A 20,820-nucleotide genomic window follows, 5' to 3' on the forward strand; every position below is an offset into this window, starting at 1 on the left:
GAGCGCTGGGCACAGAGTGAGTTAAGTTCCACACAACAGCCATTTTAGGCCTTGCTCATTGTCTGCACAGACCTAGGGATGTCCCAAAAAGGCAATTGCCAGGTGTAGTGCTTAAAAAAAATACATTAGTTCCAAAGTGGCTACCACACTGGTGCATTGCACCACTAATGCGGTAAAAATGACTGCACCACTGGTGAAACCAAACCTAAAGTACAGCTGCCTGCCTACTCCACAACACACAAGTAGGGTGACAAGATCACCCAAGGAAAAAATGGGGTGCTAACATGGTTGCCAAAAGAGTCTTTAGAGCAGAACATCACAAAAAGGGATGCAGTTGCCTGGGGGCTTCAATAGACTTCAGTATGTCTACAAAAGTAATTTAAAAACAAATAGAATATCAGCAAAATAAAGCAACACATTTAGAAAACCCATAAAGAAAATCCCCAAAATGGCTTTCTGCCCTCATAAGAATGCATGTAAATCTGACATTATTTTAGGGAATGTTTTCACTTTTAAACATTTATAGGTCCATGTCTTGAGACATGGACTATACATATCTGCCTGGTGTGACAGTCAGGTTTCCGATGAAATGCCAAGGCCAGAAGGAAACTATTTAGCCAAGAAAAGCTTGCCGTAGCACCATAACCATGAGCTATAACTCAGTATAATATAGAAGTTGCATTGCAACCCTCCATGCCAATGGTCATGTGCTCACCTGGTTGACCTCATGTCAGAACCAAAGTAGTCTGAGTGTAAACCCAAACCACTGCTGTTTTGTTAATAGCTGAGCTCTGGTGCTGCTATGGAGGTGGAAGACGGGATCACACCCTTCTCTGACTATCTGGGTTTGGGCAGTGATTGCAGTTTAGAGTAGCTGGAGAAATCCAGAGCAATAGAAGGACTGCATCAAGTCTAATGCTAGAATTATGCAGATAGTTTCCTTCCCAGTAGTGTCACATGACTCTGTGTGGCAAAGGGTAACTATACGACCGAGACTGAAGCAGACAACTGAGGCATGAACAAGAACCTGGTGAAAAACTCAGCAGTGATGTTCACTTGCGGATCACATTACACGAGTCAGGACTTCCATGAGAACAAGACCACATTTTACAAATAGCATGCACAATAGAGTTAGTGAGGATTCTGCAAAATCAGACCAAGAGTCCAGGGCAGCTCAGGTGAAAAACCACCACATGGATGAAGGCTGCTGATGAGCATGGATCCATCAAGGAGGCAGAACTTCCATCTGAAGCCAGGATGGCTACCTGACTGTTTGCTAGTTGGCAAGATGGATGCATGTGGCAGAAAGAGCAATAAGAGGAGTAAGAGTCCCATATAGAGTGCAGAGACAATGCACCAGTCACATAGATGGGATTGAGGGGAAGCACTGATATTGGCCAGTGTGGCAGGGCCAGCATTGTGGCGCTATCAGGGGGGAGCAAGGGAGTGCACCCTAACCCGATTTGGGTGCCTGAGGGCAGGCAGCCCCCACATTACCGGCATGGATGTTGGCCTCCAGTCCGCAGGAACAACAAAGCTGCCCAGAAAGCCACAGAAGGAGGAGACACCAGAGACCTTCTGGAGGCAGTCTGCATCCCTGCAAGGGATGACGCGAGCGCAGCAACCCCGGCTGGAGGACTCGGAACGGTGATGCAATACGTTTATCCCCACTACACCTACAGGAATATAAGGATTGTTCAGAACCCCCCATGGAGGCCTTCACCATGTAATGTCCTGGGACCCCAGCATGGTCCATGTTGAAAAGGGGCAGGGCTTACCAGCCCTTTTGAGACCTCCAATGGCCTTCCCCTGTCACGCCCCCTAGTGCTAAGTAAGCTATTGGTTAAGGTAAGTGGCCAATCCTGGGTGGGGGTGGGGTATTTAAGTGGCCATGTGTGAGTGTGCAAGTGTGGGTTAGATGGTTGAGGACAGTAGATGGTGGAGGATGTCCGAGAGACCAGAGGAGGCAAGACTGAAAGGAGTGCAGAGGTTATTATAAGAAGTGGGTCTGTGGAGTATTTGTGTGTATTAGACCAGGGAGTGGGAGTAACAGAGAAAGATGTGTGGAAGTAGTAGAGTGGTAGAGGCATTAGTAGTAGCAGTGGCAGTAGTAGTTGGCATTGAGGACAGAAGGTAGTGGGAGTAGCAAAGTAGTGAGTGAGAGAAATAGGTAGTAGAGTGGTAGTGGGTAGTAGTGGGCAATAGCACGCACTAGTGAGTACAGAGATCAGTAAACTGATAGTAATAGTAGTATAAGGTGAAGGTAGTAAGGAGATGGTGTGAGCAACGAAGTAGGAACAAATAGAGAGTGGGAAAAGCGACAGTGAGTGGGGGAATAGGAGTGACTAGCAGCTTAGAGGGAGACAGATTATAACGGGAAGAATAGCAAGAGGCAGGGAAGCAGAGTGAGGAAGGAGGGAAAAGAATGAATGGAGGTAAAGGGGAAATTGGAGGTGCAAGCCATAGTAAGAACTGAAGAAAATAAGTAAGATCAAAGGGTGGAGGCAGAAAGGCAGAGGCAGAGATCAGAGGGACAGTGCATGGTGGGAGAACACCTTAAAAAAGCCAGTATAGTGAAGGGTTGGGTACGAGTGAGTGTGAGAGAAGTGAGAGTGACACCAGGCGGAAGAAGGCACCATCCTTAACTCCTGAGACTACTAAGCGGACTAGGTTAGGTAAACGTAGAAGACCCCTAGGGAGTCAGGTAGTCAACATTTTAGAGAAACCACACTTAGCCCTAGGAAGAACGATAGACATTAGGGGTTACCGATAAAAGAGTTACTAACATCCCCCATTAGAGATGCCTGGGTTAGGGAGGCCTGGATAAGGCCTGGGTAGACAAGGTAGAGAGAGACAGCCCTAGACCCAATATCACAATCCCTGCTAGGCCAGATACCTTTACCTAGAAGATGCAGCCATCCTGTATGTTACGATTTTACAATGAACACCCTTTGACTTGCTATCATAGTCAGTGTGGTTCTTTGTGGGGGACCTAGAGTGGCAGCCAAGGCAGCAGGAGAAGAGAAGCCAGCCATAGCAGAATTTGCAGTAGGAGAAACAGTGGCACACCAGCCATAACAATGTGAGCGTAGGAGAAACAGTGCCACACCAGCCATAACAATGTGAGAGGAGAACCAGACAAATGACACTTTGACATAAAGCCTGAAGCAGGACCTGAGAGTGAGGAGAGGAAAGGTCTTGACGGCCCTGGAAAGGCTGATCCTCTGCCTGTAACAAAACTTAAAAAGATGTCCCGATAGCTGGACCTGCTTAATCCCACTGTTGGATAGTTGGGAGGTCACTAGGAATCAAGCATTCGATCCTTAAAAGCTAGAGAGAAAGGGCAGTATAGCTCTTAAGGTTGAGAATGGCAATGTATCATTGTACCTCTTATAAAGAGAAGAAGAGGGGAGAGACAACTTTACTGTGGGATGTACCCTATATACCTTAAAACTCCAAAGTGGGAAACATACTAGATCCCTGTACACCAAAGAGTAGGAGGAGCGTGAAGATCCTTTAGAGAAATAGAAAGTCACTCTTCCTTATAGTGAACTGGGTCACTATAACCTCTATCACATAGCTGCCTAAGACCAAAACGCATGCCAAGACCAACGCATATAGTAGAGTTCAAGCTTTTCTTAAGGGTAAATATTTACAAGTTTAGCCAAGTTCAATTAGACATATCTTCCTAAACCAAAATCTATCTTTTTTATTTATTAAATATGTGTTAGTTCTCATTTTGCATGAAGACAATAGCAAACAATACTAAACATCTCGTCCAACCTAACCAAAATCTATCATGATGATACTTCTCCTCGTCTTAGTTGCACCTCTCCATCCCCTTGCAAGTGCCACAATGTCCTCCCTGGTCACCCCGGTTTTGGACTTTCTAACTTCTCATCAGTTTTGAGTGTCCTTTTCAGTTCCAACCAAGGAGTTCTCTCACCTTTGAGATACATTGGGGTTGCAGGCTTTATGCTTCCCAAACCTTTCTGTGGGGCAGGGGATTGTATGCCTTCCAATGAACTACTTGGATGTTAAGGAGTGTCAGGGACACCAGGATTGTCTTTCATGCACCTTCTGTTATCGTCCTCTGCCCTTTGATGGTTCTCCAGGGAGGATGACCAGGGAATACTCCCCTTACCTCCCCGGACCCATTTTACACTGCTAAGGGAAGCACCCATTCCCCTGAGTCACAACCTTGCTGGTCCATATAACTAGGCAGGAGACTTTGACACACTCTGTAACAGTGCGCAATACACTATTTTCTAGTGTGGATCACCAATAGCAAGTAGGTGGTACATGTCTCTGAAGAGGACCTGTTACAATAACCCAGCTTGGAGTTTAGCTGTGACCTGAGCAAAGAAGCAGCTGGGTGCTATATCCAAGATACTGTGTGTTTTGAGCCAAGAAGCTACCAGGTGGTATATCACTGATTGTTTTATATCTAGAGAATCTGAGGGAGAGCAGTAGCCCCACAAAAGTAAGAACTCAGATACTTTACCATTTTATCCCATCATGGCACTTTTGATGTGGAGCAATCACAAAGGAGAGAATCCCTTTTTTGTTGCAGATAAATTCCTAGACCCTCTAGATGTCTGTTACACCAGGTTCCTAGTGTTGATTAACATCCATTTGAACTTCCGCTGTGTCGATCTGTCATACTGACAAAACATATTTTCATACTGTGATGATTCACAAAATGTGGTCACTTCTCCCCAAGGGGGAGCCCCTTCTCATGAGGCTAGAGAGATGAGGCTGCTACCCAAAAGTCCACATAGGGGTGGTTTAATGCGGAATGACGTCATGGGAAGGAACTCCCTCCTTGGGGACAAGGACGACCATCTTAGGGTTAGCCCACTGAATAATAAAAACATCTCCACATTCTTTAGCCCATATTTCCATCCCCAAACTTCTTGTTGAAATCAAAAGCCATATACTACTAAGATGCAAAAGAAACAAATGTCCTCAAAAACACTGAGACGAGGAAGAACGCAGAAAACACAAAGACTGCTTCCAATACTGGTGTTAAAACAAGGTGGCCGCAAGGAGGCATAGAGATCAGCCTATCAAAAGTAACAAGGGACTTTGATAGCTCGCCCCTCAAAAACAGGTTACATTGTATAAAAACCGACAATGGACTGGGGAAATTGTCAACCCCAGTGCAGAGTTCAGCGGTAGCGCCTGCTGTGAGAAGCAACAGACGTGGAGGGCGTTTGTCGTGGGAAATCCAAAAGTTGGTTGCAGTCCCAAGAAGAAGAGGAACCGAGGACGCCAGAGTCGGGGGTCATTCCCCCTGGTTCTATTGTAAATTGTACAGTCACACCAGAACAAGGGAGATATTCTCCAGGAGGGAGCATTGTGTAAAGAGGTTCTGAAACCCACAAGCCAGGGAAGGGGGTCATTTGTTTTAAGAGAACATGTTATTGAACCCCACCTAAGAAGCAGTAGAAGTGAGTCATTCTTCCCAAATAATTTTCTTTCTGTTGGTTTACCTTTTTAGTTGTAGTGTGGGGGACAGCAACAACAACAAGACATCCAAGATTTACTGGATCAATTCCCAGATGTATTCAGTAGCAAACCAGAGAGAGTGAAAGCTGCTAATCACTACATTTGCACACCCCCAGGCAAAGTAATTAATCTGAGGCCTTGTCGAATTCCAAAGGCGAGAAAGGAGATAATCCTCCAGGAGGTGGAGAAGATGTTAGAAGCTGATATAATTGAACCGTCCCAGATTCCGTGGTGATCTCCAATAGTTCTTGTGGCCAAACCTGATCATTCATGGAGGTTTTGCATAGACTTCCAGAAGCTGAATGCTGTGTCCAAGTTTGAAAACTATCAGATGCCTTGGATTGACGACCTTATTGATCGACTGAGATCGGATGTCTACATCTCCACGATTGATCTAACCAAGGGTTATTGTTAGGTCCCACTGAACCCCTCAGATAAAGAAAATACAGCATTCTCCACCCCCAAGGAACTATTAAATTTCAAAGCCCTTCCCTTTGGACTTCATGGGGCCACAACAACCTTTCAGTGGCTGATGCACCAGATACTGCGACCCTTTTCCTACTTCTATGGCATGTATCTGGACAATAACGTGGGCCACACCAAAACCTGGAAGGGAACACACGTTGGACTTCTTTGAGATTACCAGTGCTTTGAGGCAAGCCTGCCTTACTGCCAATCTCAAAAAGTGCTATTTAGCCCAGTCGGCGGTGAAGTATTTAGGCTTTTTCGTGGGTAATGGGCTAGTCCAACCCCCATTAGAAAAGGTGAGGACTGTACAGGGAACACCTCCCCTAAGACCAAAAGAGACATAAGGGCCTTTTGGGGGGCTTACTGGGTATTACCAAAGGTTTATTCCCAATTATTCGTTCAGAATATCTTGCCTCATGGATCAACTGAAAAATGCTGAGCCACAAAAACTACGGTGGCAGAAAGAAGATCAAGCTAGCTTTAATACATTGGAACACATCTTGTGTAGTGACCCTGTCCTAAAAGTTCCCAATTTCAATAAAGAGTTCATCCTCCAAACAGATGCTTCCAAAGTAGGGATATGGGCCGTTTTATTCCAAGAATACGAAGTGATAGAACTTCCAGTTTTATACATCAGTGGGAAGTTCTTCCCAAGGGAATCAAATTATGCCACCATCTAACTTGAGGATTTACCAATAAAATGGGCAGTGGGTTATTGAATATATTATCTGACAGGAAGAAAATTAACATTGATAACTGGCCACTCACTTGGCTCAGTCTGCAGAAAGAAACAAACCCTAGGATTATGTGCTGGTTCCTTGATCTCCAGCCTTTCTGCTTTCATGTAGAACACAGAAAGGGCAAAGAACAGGGACATTTCGATTTCATGTCCCGATTTCCCTTAGAGGGAGGTGGGGAGGCCAGCAGCATTAGGGTAAGGGTATGTGACAATTCACAAGGTGTCGTCACTTCTCCCCAAGGGGCTACCGCTTCTTGCAAGGCTAGGGAGGTGAGGCAGCGACCCAATAGTCCTCTTTGGAGTGGTTTAATGGGGGAGGATCTCATGGGGACGAACTCCCTCCTTGGGGACAAGGACGACCATCTTGGGGTTAGCCCACCGAATAATAAAACATCTCCACATTATCTAGCCCATCCTTCCATCCCCAACCTTCTCGTTGAAAGCAAAGCCATATACTACTGTGATGCAAAAGAAACAAATGGCCTCAAACACCAAGATGAGGAAGAACACAGAAAACACAAAGGCTTCTCCCAATATTGGTATTAAAACAAGGTGGCCCCAAGGAGGCATAGAGTAACATGAGACTTTGTCAGCCCATCCCTCAAGAACGGGATACATTGTATGAAACCAACAATGGATTTGGAAAGTCATCAACTCCAGCACGGAGATCAGCTGCAGCACCTGCTGGGAGAAGCAACAGACGTGGAAGCCATTCAGCGCGGGAAATTTCAAAAACTGGTTGCAGACCCGAGACGAAGCAGAACCAAGGATGCTGGTGGTCGGCCGTGTGAGTGCTCATAGGGTTCCGCAGGAGCAAACCCATGCATTATACCAAGGGCAAGAAGAGTCTGATGGGCCAGCAGCTGGAGAAGCCGCAGAGCTGCACAAGCAAACAGGAAAGCTGAGCCAGCTGAGAAGATGGACGGCCATCCCTGGAAGCCCTGGTGACATCCCAAAGTCTGAGAGCAGGTGAAAGGTGGTAAGGGAGACCCAGGTGGACGCAGGCAGGAGGCGTGCAATCAATCCTTACCTAGCTTCGTACAAGGCATACTGCTGACTGATTCCTTAAGGGCCGAGAGTACACCCAACTGCCTCATCGTACCAGTGAGGAAGAGAAGCCCACTGGCCACCAGGGAAGGGTCTGGGGTCCTGTCCACCATAACAGTGGGAAAAAGGAGACCACTGGCGATACAATAACGGTATGGGACCCGAACAGAAGTAAATCATAGCATAAAGGAAGTCTTTTTAGTGGCAGAGATAAGTCCACTAGTTACAAGAGAAGGGCCTGGGACCCCAACGGGAATGAGTGAAACTCTCGAGGAACTCTTCCTTGTCACAGTGGTCAAGAGGGAACTACTAGAGCCCGGAGAAGGGTTTGGGATCCTAACAAGATTTGGGGCATTGTTGAAAACAAGTCACAGAGGCAAACTATCAAGCTGGACTCGGTGAGAACAGACTGTATCCAGCAGTACCAGGATAAGGGAGTAATTCTCCTGGTACCAAATCAGAAGTTTTGATAGAAACACCAGGGGAAGGGAGTCATTCCCCCCGACCTTTTGTTGAACGGGGCCAAAGTAGACCAAGAGAAGGGAGGCATTCTCTTGGTCCTCAACTGGGAGTTTTGCTGGAGATGCCAGGGGAAGGGAGTCATTTCCCCTGGCCTTGTTATGAATTGTACCAGGCTATACCAGGGGAAGGGAGTTATTCACCCTGGTTCTATCGGAAATTTTACAGAGCCACACCAGGCCATGGGAACCATTCTTCTGGAGGGAACGTTGTATAAAGACGGACTGAAACCCACAAGCCAGGGGAAGGGAGTCATTCCCCCAGGTATATTTGTTTTGAGAGAACGTTTTGTTGAACCCCATCCAAGAAGCAGGAGAAGGGAGCTGTTCCCCCCAAAGAAGGAACTTTCTGTTGGTTTACCTTTTTAGTTGTAGTGTAAGGGACAGAAGTAGGTTATGACACAGGATGTTGGAATTTACTTTGCCGGACAATCTCAAACCCTTTTAGTATTCGTTTTGAGGCAGGGAAACCCCTTTTAGAGGTTAGGTATAGTGAGGATGTTTTTCACCTAAGGAAGTAAAAGTCGATAACCAAAACCATGCCACCTTTGTGTCAGCATCCTTCTCCGACACCCTTACAAAACCCAGTTCATAAAACAATGCTTCAGAGTCCAAGGGAGCAAAACTGAAAAGGTGTAACCCAATCAATGATAGGCATACCAGATTAAATTCACGTATGTGTTTCTGTAGCATTGATAATATATTCATAAAAGATATAAATGAGAACTACCTCTCTCAATACCTCAGTGGTAAATCCTTGATTTCGTAGACAAACTTCAAGCATCCTCTAAACAACTTCAATGCTGAAAACTGTTAAAATGAGGAAAGTGTGATTGGAACAGATTTAGTAATAAATGTCACTTTGGCTCTGAAGCTGTTCTAGGAGGCACACTAACGAATACCCAGATGTAACACATAATGCAACTGTGCATCCGAGAGATACAAACAATTGCTCCTTACTTGTTATCCCAACAAAATTATTGAGATGGGAGAACTAGCCCATTATTGGTGGAATTAGGAATGTATTGTCTGGTGGCCAGTCATAATTTCGAAAAAAAAATGTCGACAGACAAAAATGTCGACAAAAAAATGTCGAAAAAAAAAGTCGACTTTCTTTTTTTTTAATTATATATTTATTTTAGGGGTTCGGGAGTTAAAAAAAAGGGAACAATTAAAAAAAAAATTAAAAAAAGGGGGGTTGGGGGGGAACCCCCCCATTTAAAAAAAAAAATGCATTGAAAAAAAAAGTCGACATTTTTTTTTTCAACATTTTTTTTTCGAAATTTTGACTTTCGACATTTTTGTTGTCGAAATTATCACTATAAACCGTATTGTCTATTAACTGTCCTACAAATGTTTGTGGGAAAGCAGTTATACAGTCTTCTTGATGTACGATTTGGTAACATTAATGCTACTCTATAAATCGCTTCAAAGTGACATTCCTACCAAGGGACATTATCAAACAGAAGGCAAAAATACACTGGACACTTCATGATGAGCAAAGCCATTTCTGGTTTTCTTGCGTTGACTGTGTGATAAGGCCCATACTCTGCACTTGTCAAAGTGATATGATATGGCACGTATAACACGCCTATACACAAGTGTTTTCTAGGTGCGAAACGGCGTGGGAACACCTCTTTACAGGAGGGAGGAAATGGAGGGATGAATCCAGAGCCAACCCTGTTTCTAAGGACAATCTCAGCCATGAGGGCCCAAAGTCATGTACCCCACCTTTTGCCGAGATGTTTGCATGCAGACCAATACTAACTCACGTCTCAGAGTTGCTCAACAGTTTCTCTTTTCTCTTTCAGAAACCTCATGTCCGTGAATGACGGGAAGAAGATCCATCAGGACATACCCCCTGTGCAAAGAGCAGAAAGACTAACCTTGCAAGCGCCTGGGGAAGACGAAGATAGTACGCACTGATGACGCATAGCGAGCGAGAGAGAGAGAGAGAGAGAGAGAGAGAGAGATGCTGCATCCACGGGGATCCTGCACAACAGAAAAGTGGTTGTACATCAGCCCAAAGGTCCCGTATCCACCAGGGAAAGAAGGGAGAGAAGGATCCACCCTCCCCAAACAAACGTACTGGGAGAACCCATGAAATGGGTCCCTAAATACAAAGATAACTGCAGGACTGAACTTCCAGCTTTCCTACGTGACAAGCCATCACAGAGAAAATGGGCTGTTCTTGGCACCCTTCTTATGATTTTTTCGATGCACATACACGCCAAGGAGAAAAACCCAATTCTGGGGGATAATAAGAGATAAAAGTAGGGAACCGGAAGCAGGACAAGTGGGTTCTTCAGATGAGGTCAGAGTTGGAGGACGAACAAGAGACCAACAGGAGGAGGGAAGAAACAGTGAATTGTGGAGTGGGTGAGTTATTGGCTAAGGAGTGAAAATGGCTCTGCAGTGTGAGTGACCGTGATTGTGTGGCAAGTGGGTTGAAAAGAGTAAGGAGTGATTGTGAAGTGTGCCTGAGTGCAAGGAGGCTGTTTGAGTAGTGGTTTGGAGGGAGGAGTGGCAGTTTAGACAGAGGAGAAGTGGTTTGAAGAGAGGAGTGTTAGGTTGGAGGGATTGGAAGTGGTTTAGAGGGAGGAGTAGTTTGGAGGAGGGTGTTATAGCGTGAATGAGGGGGTGATATAGTAGTGGAAGGAATGAGACCATTGAATGGACAGACGAGTGGTGGGAGGAGTCGGAAAGAGGGGATGAGAGTACAGAGCAGAGAAGGGAAAGGCAAGAGTGGGTGTGTCAGAAAAAGCCTGAATTACACTGAGTGTTTGTAAGGCACTATCCAAAACCACAGTCAATCACTAAAGAAGTCCCTGAGGGAATTCAGACAGACAGCTTTCAATTCATTACTGTTAGCACAAAGCAGTTTCAGACAGTAGGGGTCAACTTTCATTAGCACTAACTGGGGTTCCCGACGTCTGGGTTAGGGAGGATTTTCGATATTACACAAGAGAGTAAGGGAGAGCCATAAGCGACACAATAATTCTAATAAAACATTTTTTGACCGCCTCTCATAGTGATTCTTAGTCCATCTGTGTCAACTGCGGTTGACACAACTGACCCATTTTCTGGCATAGGAAAAGAAATCCTTCACATTTCTGAGCACTAAGACACACGTGATTAGTGCGTTTCAATCATTAGTCCATTATGGTCCATTAAGTAGGCCTCTCCTCTGATACAACTATGGACCTGTCTTGGTATATCTATACAGAGAAGGATGCTGAATTGGGAAAACTAGCATCAACTGCAGAAACTCTACTAATACGTGTTTTACGGGTACATATGTAACATTGTTTTGCGTCCACACTGATGGCTCACAGCAACTTTCCATTCACGTCTGCATCTGCTTCTAGGTATGAGGAATGCAGTTTCCGCCAGCGGTACCCTGATATCCCAGTACTGTGGTTTATCCTATTGCAGACTAAATGCTTATGCAACTGATTTTGTTAATTACACATAACTTTGCTAGTTTAAAACAATCATTTGATCTCTGTCACTCTTTTATTGCATTCATTTGGTTGCTTCTTGATCATTTTTATTCATACTGTATGACATGACAAGTATTACATGCATTAGTTTGACCACATTGCATATTGAGCGCTGGCCCATGCTGGACACTTACTGCCCAACTGTATATAAGTTACCACTTGTTCCTCCCTTACTCTGAAAAACCAGAAGTGCTAAAATATATACACCAAATGTGTAAGGCTTAATGTTCCAATCATTCCCTAATCCCACACCTTTTCTGGAAACCCACTGCCACTGTTCTACTTCAATTGACTGGATATAGCCAGTGCAACATTTCTTGTCACTTTTAGGAATGATGAAATCTAACTGTCTATACGAAAGGTGTTTGTGCCATGTTAGGCCTGGTAACCATGGAATTGATCCAGGCTAGCCCTAAAAGCAAAAAGGTTCTGGGAAAGGTTACACTACTTGAATGAAGGTGCTCAGGTTGTTTTATTTCTCTTAATTGTAACATCCAATATGTAGCTTTATGACACTGACTGGTGTGGAATTCTTCCATAAACAAATGATTATTCTAATTGTACCAACAGGGGAACGTATGATATTTGTGTAAAATCTGACGGTGTTGGGCGATGTGTTGGCAACTATGACAACCGAGGAAGCTTTGGCGAGTTGGCACTAATGTATAATACACCTAGAGCAGCTACTATTATTGCAACCTCTTTAGGTGCTATATGGGGTTTGGTAAGTATATCGAACATTCATGGACGCAATTTATTTCACTTTCTACAAAGAAGGGTCACTATATAGGTGTTTGGAACAGTAAGAGTGTGGTATTCTGCAATCTCTTAAAATATTCTGTACACAAAGGGGTCATTCGTCAGAGGACAATATGTGGTTTGGTGGGAGGCTGCTATTATTAAATTGGATAACTTGTTCTAACTGTTTCAGCGTGCAGACAGCGATTGCCGAGCCCGTAGGGGCATTTCACTTTTATAAGTGTGCTGCAATATTTGCAGAAGGTTACTTTTTTACATCCAGAGAAGGGAGAAACCCCTTGTTTGGCCAAGATCATCCTCCTGGAATGTGCAATCATAGTAGGGTGGTGTAGGAAACGCACCTTAAGTGTAAACAATTTGTTGATTGAAGATAGGTGGCTCTGCTATGGCAAGCTAGAGAGAAATGGGGAGCAGATCAGTGATGGAATATGTAGGCTAAACAAGGAAGCCTCTCTGAACACGACTTTGTGACTTAATAAATAGGACATTGATATGTGAGACCACATAAGGTTACATGCATTTGATAAATTCAGCCCTGCTCCAGAGTTACTTGGCATGCTCGCATCCAGATGCAGCTTGCAAACCTCAATTGATCTTGTCTGGGCATTGAGAGAATTTTGAGATAAGTAACATGCAGCATTATTATTAGTCTGGGCTGTGCCTTGGCATGTGTTCCTCTGAAAATGCTGCTTTGGGAATGGTACTGGACTTCAAGTCTGAAAACAAGGTTAGCTGGGCTTGCATCTTTAACAGCAAAATAATGCATTCTGCAATGTGCATTGGACTCCAACTCCGAACCAGTCTAGTAGACTGGATCAGGGTTGCAGTGCACAGAGATTGAGGCACCATATGCTGTTGAGAGATATTCAGAGAGTATTTACTATAGAAGAAGAATGGCGACCTAGCAGGCCGTGATGTTCTATCCACTTTGAGCGTGTTCTCAATGAAGGCATAAGCAGACGGGCTGATGGTTGAATATGTAACCAACTGTAGTGTTGGGGTAATGAAATAATCACACAGGCTTCAATAACAAAGCTGAAACTGTAGCAGAATGTATCATTTTATATATTAGCCTGTAGCAAGTGGGGGCCAGAGGAGGTTGTTGCTGTACAGGATGTTTGATACATACTTACATACAAATTAATGATGAATTGTATTGTTAAATTGCTTCTGTCTTTAATGTATCCTTAGAACTGGTATCATTTAAAAACATGTTATTTGTAAAGCACTTTGAATTAAAGCTCTAAATGGTGTACATCTTTAATACATCTTTGCTGTGTAAAAGATGTGCGCATATAGAACATTTTGATGAGGAACATTTTGTGTTTTGTTTTCCCAATGACCGATAGGACAGGGTCACTTTCCGGAGAATTATTGTAAAGAACAATGCCAAAAAAAGAAGAATGTATGAAAATTTTATAGAATCTTTGCCATTCCTTAAATCTTTAGAGGTAAGTTCATTTATATATCTATTTGTACGCTTCTGCATAATTAGTTTTCTTATGTAATCCCAGTCTGTCATTGACAATAGAGACCAGAGTTGACTATAGAAAGTTTACTGAAAAAGGTGCAACAGAGTTGGAAACTATATTATAAAAAGCAATGAATGAAACAGAAATAATGAGTAAAATAGGAGCTCTATCTTCAAAAGATGAATATGCCACGACCTTCAAACACTACACTGGTGAAGGGCAACACTTTTGGGCATTTCTTAAGCAGTTTGTTTGGGAGTGCCAAGTGTCAAAACCGACAGTATTTTATGTTTTCCCATAACCACTGGCCCTGCATTCATCACAAAGAGATTAGATATATGACGTGGCAAGAACCAGACAGTAAAGTGATTGGGTTGGAGAAGCCTGTGCGGCCATGACGTTAGTCTCTGCCAGCGGTTCAGGCATACCATTTGTTGCATGCTATGTCACACATGATGGTGAGGTACACTTGCCTGAGACCCGGAACAGTCACCTGACTTGGGCCGGTTATGTATTGAATAGAAAGCCATTGCAGGCAGAGACTGTATCATGTGGATAGACCAAATGGAATTCTACAGACCTAGCATGGTACTTTAAAGTCATATTCCTCAAGGTCAGAGGATGTTCTGTTTGAATGCTTATTGCTATTGTAACCGACAAAATGTTATTGTGATGAATTTCTGTATGAACCACACTGTGTAAAACTTTATGCTGCCTGGTTTTCACTTATTGGGTTTATTGGGAGGCGTTGTACATTGGGTGCTGTTATGCCATGGTTGCGTCATGCCTAGCTGAGATGGTGACGGGAGTAGCAGACCGCTCCCTCTCAAACCGTTGTCTGTGCACAAAGGATAGGTATGAAACCTAATTGAAACCTCTAAGTGTTTCAAGAGATTGTCATCTGTGAAAGTTGGTGCATCTCCTTGGACTGCATGAAATCTCTTTAATTTAATTTAAAGACAGCGGTGCAGACTCATTGAGGGATCATTTAGAATAATCTGGTTGAGAAGGGTATGAAATTATAGATAAAACAACGCAAGAAAATGTATAACCTGGGAGGGACAGGGCAGAAGGGAGAGGATGGCTGAGTCATAAAAAGGCCGGGGTTGGAGAGGGCAAAAGGCAACAGGGACATTTTACTGGTGTATGGGAAAATCTCTCAAAAAATTAGAGAATTTAACTGAAAAGAACAGAAAATGGGTTGAATTTGGTTGTTTAGTTTGATGGCATTAAATCAGGCCCATGCTCTGTCTGGCAAATATCTTGAAACAAAATGAGTAAAGAACAATCAAAACATTGTGAGATTCCAGGACCGTGCACTCCTGTGCAGCATATGAACACCTATTTTCCACCAAACTTGACAATTGGAGCTCCATAACACAGCAGAGCATAAAATAAGCAGTGTCGCATAACAATTTGCTATGCAATCCTGTAGGTTTGCTAATGAAATTGCCACTTGGGTAGCAAATCTAGCTATTTATGTTACCCTGTGAAATGAAAGCACAGCTCACCCTGCATTCCTCTGTTGCCTTCGGGGCTCTCTCCACCTTCTTATCTCTGTTCACTGTAAGCTCAAAAGGGCTAATGGAGAGAGAGAGAGAGAGAGCAACAGTAATCCTCTCCTCCAGTCCTAAGTTCCAAAAGCTTATATGGGAGTGCTAGGCAAGATTTGTTTTCTTTTTCAAACCAAACCAAAAGTAATAGGGATGATACTTTTAATAACCTAATTATATCCTGTCTGGCAAAGATCTGTATGTGTAGAATGTTTTTTTTAAAACAGTCATGCAATTCCTTTCATAAACATTTGAGTTGTTACATAATGCATAATGACAATATTGCTACTGTAAAACACTGCATTGTCTCCATGCTTTACAATAAAGTTAGGTCCGCGTATCTAAATCTCAGTGTCAACTATATTTCATTTTGTTGGTCAAGCTGCATCATATTGACGAGTGATCACCTTTTAAAAAAGTGTACATGATCACACGGCCAAATGATTTTGATGGAAACCTAGTTCTTTTAGCTGCTGGTTTCATGCATCTCTGCAACTAGTGCTCAACCCATGAGCTGATCCCATACTCCTTAATATTCCATCTCATCATCCTGTTGCTTTGTACCAGATACCGTGAATGTGAGATGGCGACAAACTACAATGTTCCACCTAGTTTAACCAGTTCTCTGCCTGCAACATCATCAACTCTGCTTAGTCTCTTACTTTCTTTCCTCTGACAATATGAATACACAAAGCTAACTAGATAGTTATGCAAAGTAGTGATCAATAGCTCCATCCAGTCTGTACATCTACAGATCTGCTGCACTACCATACATTGTAGTTAGCCTCCGGAGTTTGCTTTAATCTGTCATTATGATTGTACTATATATTAGCCCCTGCCAGAGAGAGCTGGCCAAACCTTTTTCTGAGCCTTTTTATCATATCTATTTATTTATATGTGTCTATTTATTTAAAAGTTTATAATGTGCCACACACCCTCAGGTCTCAGAGGGCAACAAAAAACTAACAAGAAAAACAAACCCAAACGGCAGCAAAATATAAACAGCAAATAGCTACTAAAAGGTCAAGAAAACTGAGCTACGTAAGGGTGTCTAATAAATGTCGTCCAAAACAATTCTCAAATAAGTGTCAAGTGAACATTTACTCAAAGAGTTGCAACAGCTTAAATACAATGGAAGGTTGCTCTGATCACAGTCTATGACAATACAGTCAGTGTTATTCCCTGTGAGCCAGTCCTTGATTTGCGTCCTTCATAGGAGTCTTAGGTCTTGCATCCCAATGCAACCTGGACAAACTCTCACTTGCAACCAAAGCAATGCCTTATTTCTTATGGATTCTCTGGTTTCCAGTCTCTCGGTTTTGTTGACGTTAATCCTCACAGTTCTATCTAAAAGTGGCGCATGGCTAAACTTCACAATTCTCTCTGAATGATGCATGGTTAATCCTCACAGTTCTATGTAAAGGTGACATATGGTTAAACTTCAACATTTTATCGAGGTGTGACGCATGGCTAAACTTCACAATTCTATCTAAGTGTGATGCACAAAGCCTATATGCAAACCTGGATGTAGTAGCGTGCCTGGACTCGGATGCAGAAGCCTATATCCAGACCTGGCGTAGTTTGGAATAACTCAACATTAGTGCGTCTAATCGAAGACTTAGCATTTAATTTAATGATCCCAGTCACTTTGTTGGCTTCAGAAGTATTGTGGTTTTGCTGATAAACTCTGAAGAGAGAACATATTTACTATACAGAGTCTTCCGGGGTAAATGAAAGACTGTAGAATGAATATATACTGCAATTTAAAGATTAGTTTCACAAGCAAAATTATATGCTAAATAGTAAAAATGCAAATCAGTGAGGCACTTCATACAGGTCATTAGAGTTCATGATGAACTGTCAAATGAAACACTTTACTGGACCCTCCGATAAAACTATTCAATATTTTGCAATCCACAGGGATGCACACCAGCATTTCTGCCTGCATACAAAAGCGCAACATGATTGCACTATATTGTCACTCGGGGGAGGGGGCAGCTCATCCAGCCCTGGTTTTTCTTTGCACAAAGAAAATAAATATGGTAGAATGAGTGCCCCTGAATGGCATGGGCCATGCTGGCACACGTTAGTCTCAGATTGAGCATTCTCTGAATGGCATGGCCGTGCTGGCACGCTTGAGTCTCCGGGTGAGCATCCTCTGAATGGCATGGGCAATGCTGGCACACGCAAGTCTCTGGGTGAGCATCCTCTGAATGGCATGGGCCATGCTGTCACACGCAAGTCTCCGGGTGAGCATCCTCTGAATGGCATGGGCAATACTGGCACACATCTGTGAGTAGAATTTGCTGTGACCAAGGACTTTTTAAACAAAGGTTTATCAGCGCACAGAGAAGTTAGCAGTATTGATGTGGTGCAACATCAGCCATTGGGGGAGTCACAACAGTCTTTTCATGCAGCAAACATTTTGCATTTTACAGACCCTCAAACAGGGTCGCAAAGTCTTTTTGCCCACTCGCCCGGTCGAGTAGATTTTGAAGGGGGTTTACTGAAACTTGTATTAAACATTTCCTTTGCTGTAAATATCAAATAAAAGTTTCACTGTGCATAGCTGGCCTCTGGTTGACAGCAGTGTTCCAAACATAAAGTGTGTTTATGGTGATATGCACCATTTTACAGAAAGCGCATTTAAATTTGTTGTTATCCGTTGCCATGGGTTGAGTGCATTTATCTTACGTCGAGTAGGTAAACTAATTTACTCGACCTACAGGTCTAGTGGAATTTTAAAGAATTTGCAAGGCCAGACTCATCTCACTAATGTCTTACTTCAGCAGTGCACAAAACTGCTGTATTGTTGCTCATTCTATGTCTTGAGTACAAATACGTTCTGGTGACATTCACAATATCAGTACAACATTGCTAATCGAATGGGTTTGTAAGAAAAGATTGATTAGCAAAATTTACTAGTCAATTTTTGAAAACTAATTTATGCATTACACAGGGGGATTGCCACAAGCAAAGTCCTGTGGAAATGTCCTTGCGGTTGCCCAAACCTCGACATTTGCAAAGAGTGCTCCTACAAAAGAAGAAGCAGGGTTTCGAAAATATGAATGATAATATGAGTGACGAACTACAAACAATGGAAAGCAGACAGAAAAAAGGAATCGGATCAGAACACAGAGGGAGGGCTAAGACAAGCTCATCCCTCATTACTTTGCTGTATCCTCATCAAAGGTAAGAGAGTATAACATCATAAAAGGATAAGGGGAAGAAGGGAAGGACATTACTGAAGTGGTAGGAGTATCAAACACAAGCCACAATGTCTTATACACGTACACAGCAGCAGCAATGCACCCTCATGCCACAGCCACACAACACGTGCAGTCTCAAGACACGACATTGATGTGCTAACACAAACCCAATCCAGGGTAGGGTGTGCTTTGGGTTGGGCAAGTGAGCTTCGCTTCCACATCTCCCATATGCCCTCCACACACTCATTCAGACGCTGTGTTTAGTGAAAAAACTGCAGGATCTGTTACGGCAATTGCAACGGGACGGTGGTGATGTTCTGTTAATTTCGTGATGGTATATGCCCCATTAGCTCTCTGAGATTTGAGAAACTTTGCTAAAGATTTTCCAAATATTAGCGAAGAATCACAAAAGTATATTGATGATCCTAAGGTTGTTATTCACTGTTACAACCCCTTCTTGGCTGAAATGAATCAGCTAATGAGGGTAATAATGTGCTGTGACGTATGCCACTGCCTAACTCAAGGAAGTGGTGAGCCTAGTGAAGGTTTAGGAATGGGTGCCAAGAAAGGGATAATTTGGTACAGAAAATGTTCGAAAAGCTGATTGGGCAAAGATCAATAACTGCAAACAAGAGACGGGTCCAGCAGCCACATGGAGCGGACATACTCCTAAAGAGCACCAGTGTGGCTGCAGTGACCTGGCCATTATCCTGAAATCTGGTGCCCCATCCAAAAAAATATCCTGTCCCGGGCAGGGGTGTTACCCTGTCGAGGCGTCTGTAATTCTGTAATCTCCACCCTGACGAGGCAGTGGGAAAGGAGACAACAAACACCTGTTGATGCTGGTGCCGTAAAGACTGAAGATGGTGGGCGTCCATGCGCTGGTTTGTGTGTGTGCTCTATATGACACTGACACAAAAGGTACAATTTTAAAACCTTTATTAAAGTTTCTGGTTTTGGAAAAACTCCTACTTTGCCCTATAACTAAGATGGGAGTAGTCTTGACCATGAAACGATAAACAAAACAGTCCTCGTGGAGTCGGAAAATCAGTGTTCAAATATAAAGAATAAATGTGGCTGAATCAGCTCTGCTCCCCACGTCAGACAGCATGGAATAAGGTGGTCCTTGTAGGCAGGATGACACACCCTGGCTCAGGTTTTTAAGACAAAATCAGTTCAAACTTGGATCGAGGCCCGTTTGGCTTTCGACGTTAACGTTTTTTTCTTTCCAGCCTTTAAAACAACATTCAACAAAAAGTTCACACTGGTCCCCCTCTGTCGGGCTAAAACCTGTTCAAAACAAAAGTTCACGTTGGTCCCCCTCTGTCGGACTCAGACCTCAAAAGGTTTACGTTGGTCCCCCTCTGTCGGGCTCCAACCTTTCACAGCAAAAGTTCAACAATATTCTCGGGGTCGCTCTTCCCCTAACTTAATCCACTTTGGGTCTCCTTCAATCGGGCTCAGACCATTTTCAGATGTAGAAGATTTTAGAATGTGTGTTACTTTCTTTATAGACCTACGCAGGACCACTTAGACTCAAAGTTCAATGTTCAGCTTTTACCTACCCCTTCTCTCTGGGTACATTTTGATCACTTCGCTTTTACAGTTCATTCACTTTATCGCTACAAACAATTCACCTTTCACTGAGACTTTCCAGTGGACTGCTTCCTTTAGCCAGACCACTCCGTTACTCAGCATTGCTGGTTTAACAGCTGTCCTTACTTCAAAGTTCATTCACAGGTCTGATTTCTTTGCATCTCGTCCACACGCGTGCTGCTTTCACTTGCGATATAATATTGCAACTTCAATCTTTCCTTAACACACACCTGTCTCTCAGGTCGCTTGCCAACTCACCGACTTTGTGCGTTTCTTTCTTCTTTTTAAAGATTTTTGATCCACGAGTGAAGGTTAGTACCACAGGCTTCGCCTCGCCTCCACAACTCTGCCATTCACCTGGGAGGGTTGCTGGTGTCCTTGAAACACAATGGAGCCTTCTGCTTTGGGACCTGGCCTTGTCCAGGTGTCTTTCGCTGCCTTTTGG

General features: G+C 43.5%; 1 protein-coding gene across 3 annotated transcripts in view; it reads left to right on the forward strand.

The window, feature by feature from the left end:
• The window catches only part of PRKAR2B (protein kinase cAMP-dependent type II regulatory subunit beta), a 1,073,797-nt gene that overhangs the window by 802,825 nt on the left and 250,152 nt on the right, over positions 1-20,820 (forward strand). For all 3 annotated transcript variants that reach the window (XM_069629133.1, XM_069629132.1, XM_069629134.1), the window contains exons 6-7: positions 12,357-12,510; positions 13,895-13,996. In XM_069629133.1, coding sequence (XP_069485234.1) covers positions 12,357-12,510; positions 13,895-13,996 — 256 coding nt within the window. The remainder of the gene's footprint in view (positions 1-12,356; positions 12,511-13,894; positions 13,997-20,820) is intronic.

Source organism: Ambystoma mexicanum, chromosome 12 (assembly GCF_040938575.1).
Source record: "Ambystoma mexicanum isolate Mex_15411 chromosome 12, UKY_AmexF1_1, whole genome shotgun sequence".
NCBI classification, from domain to species: Eukaryota; Metazoa; Chordata; class Amphibia; order Caudata; family Ambystomatidae; genus Ambystoma; species Ambystoma mexicanum.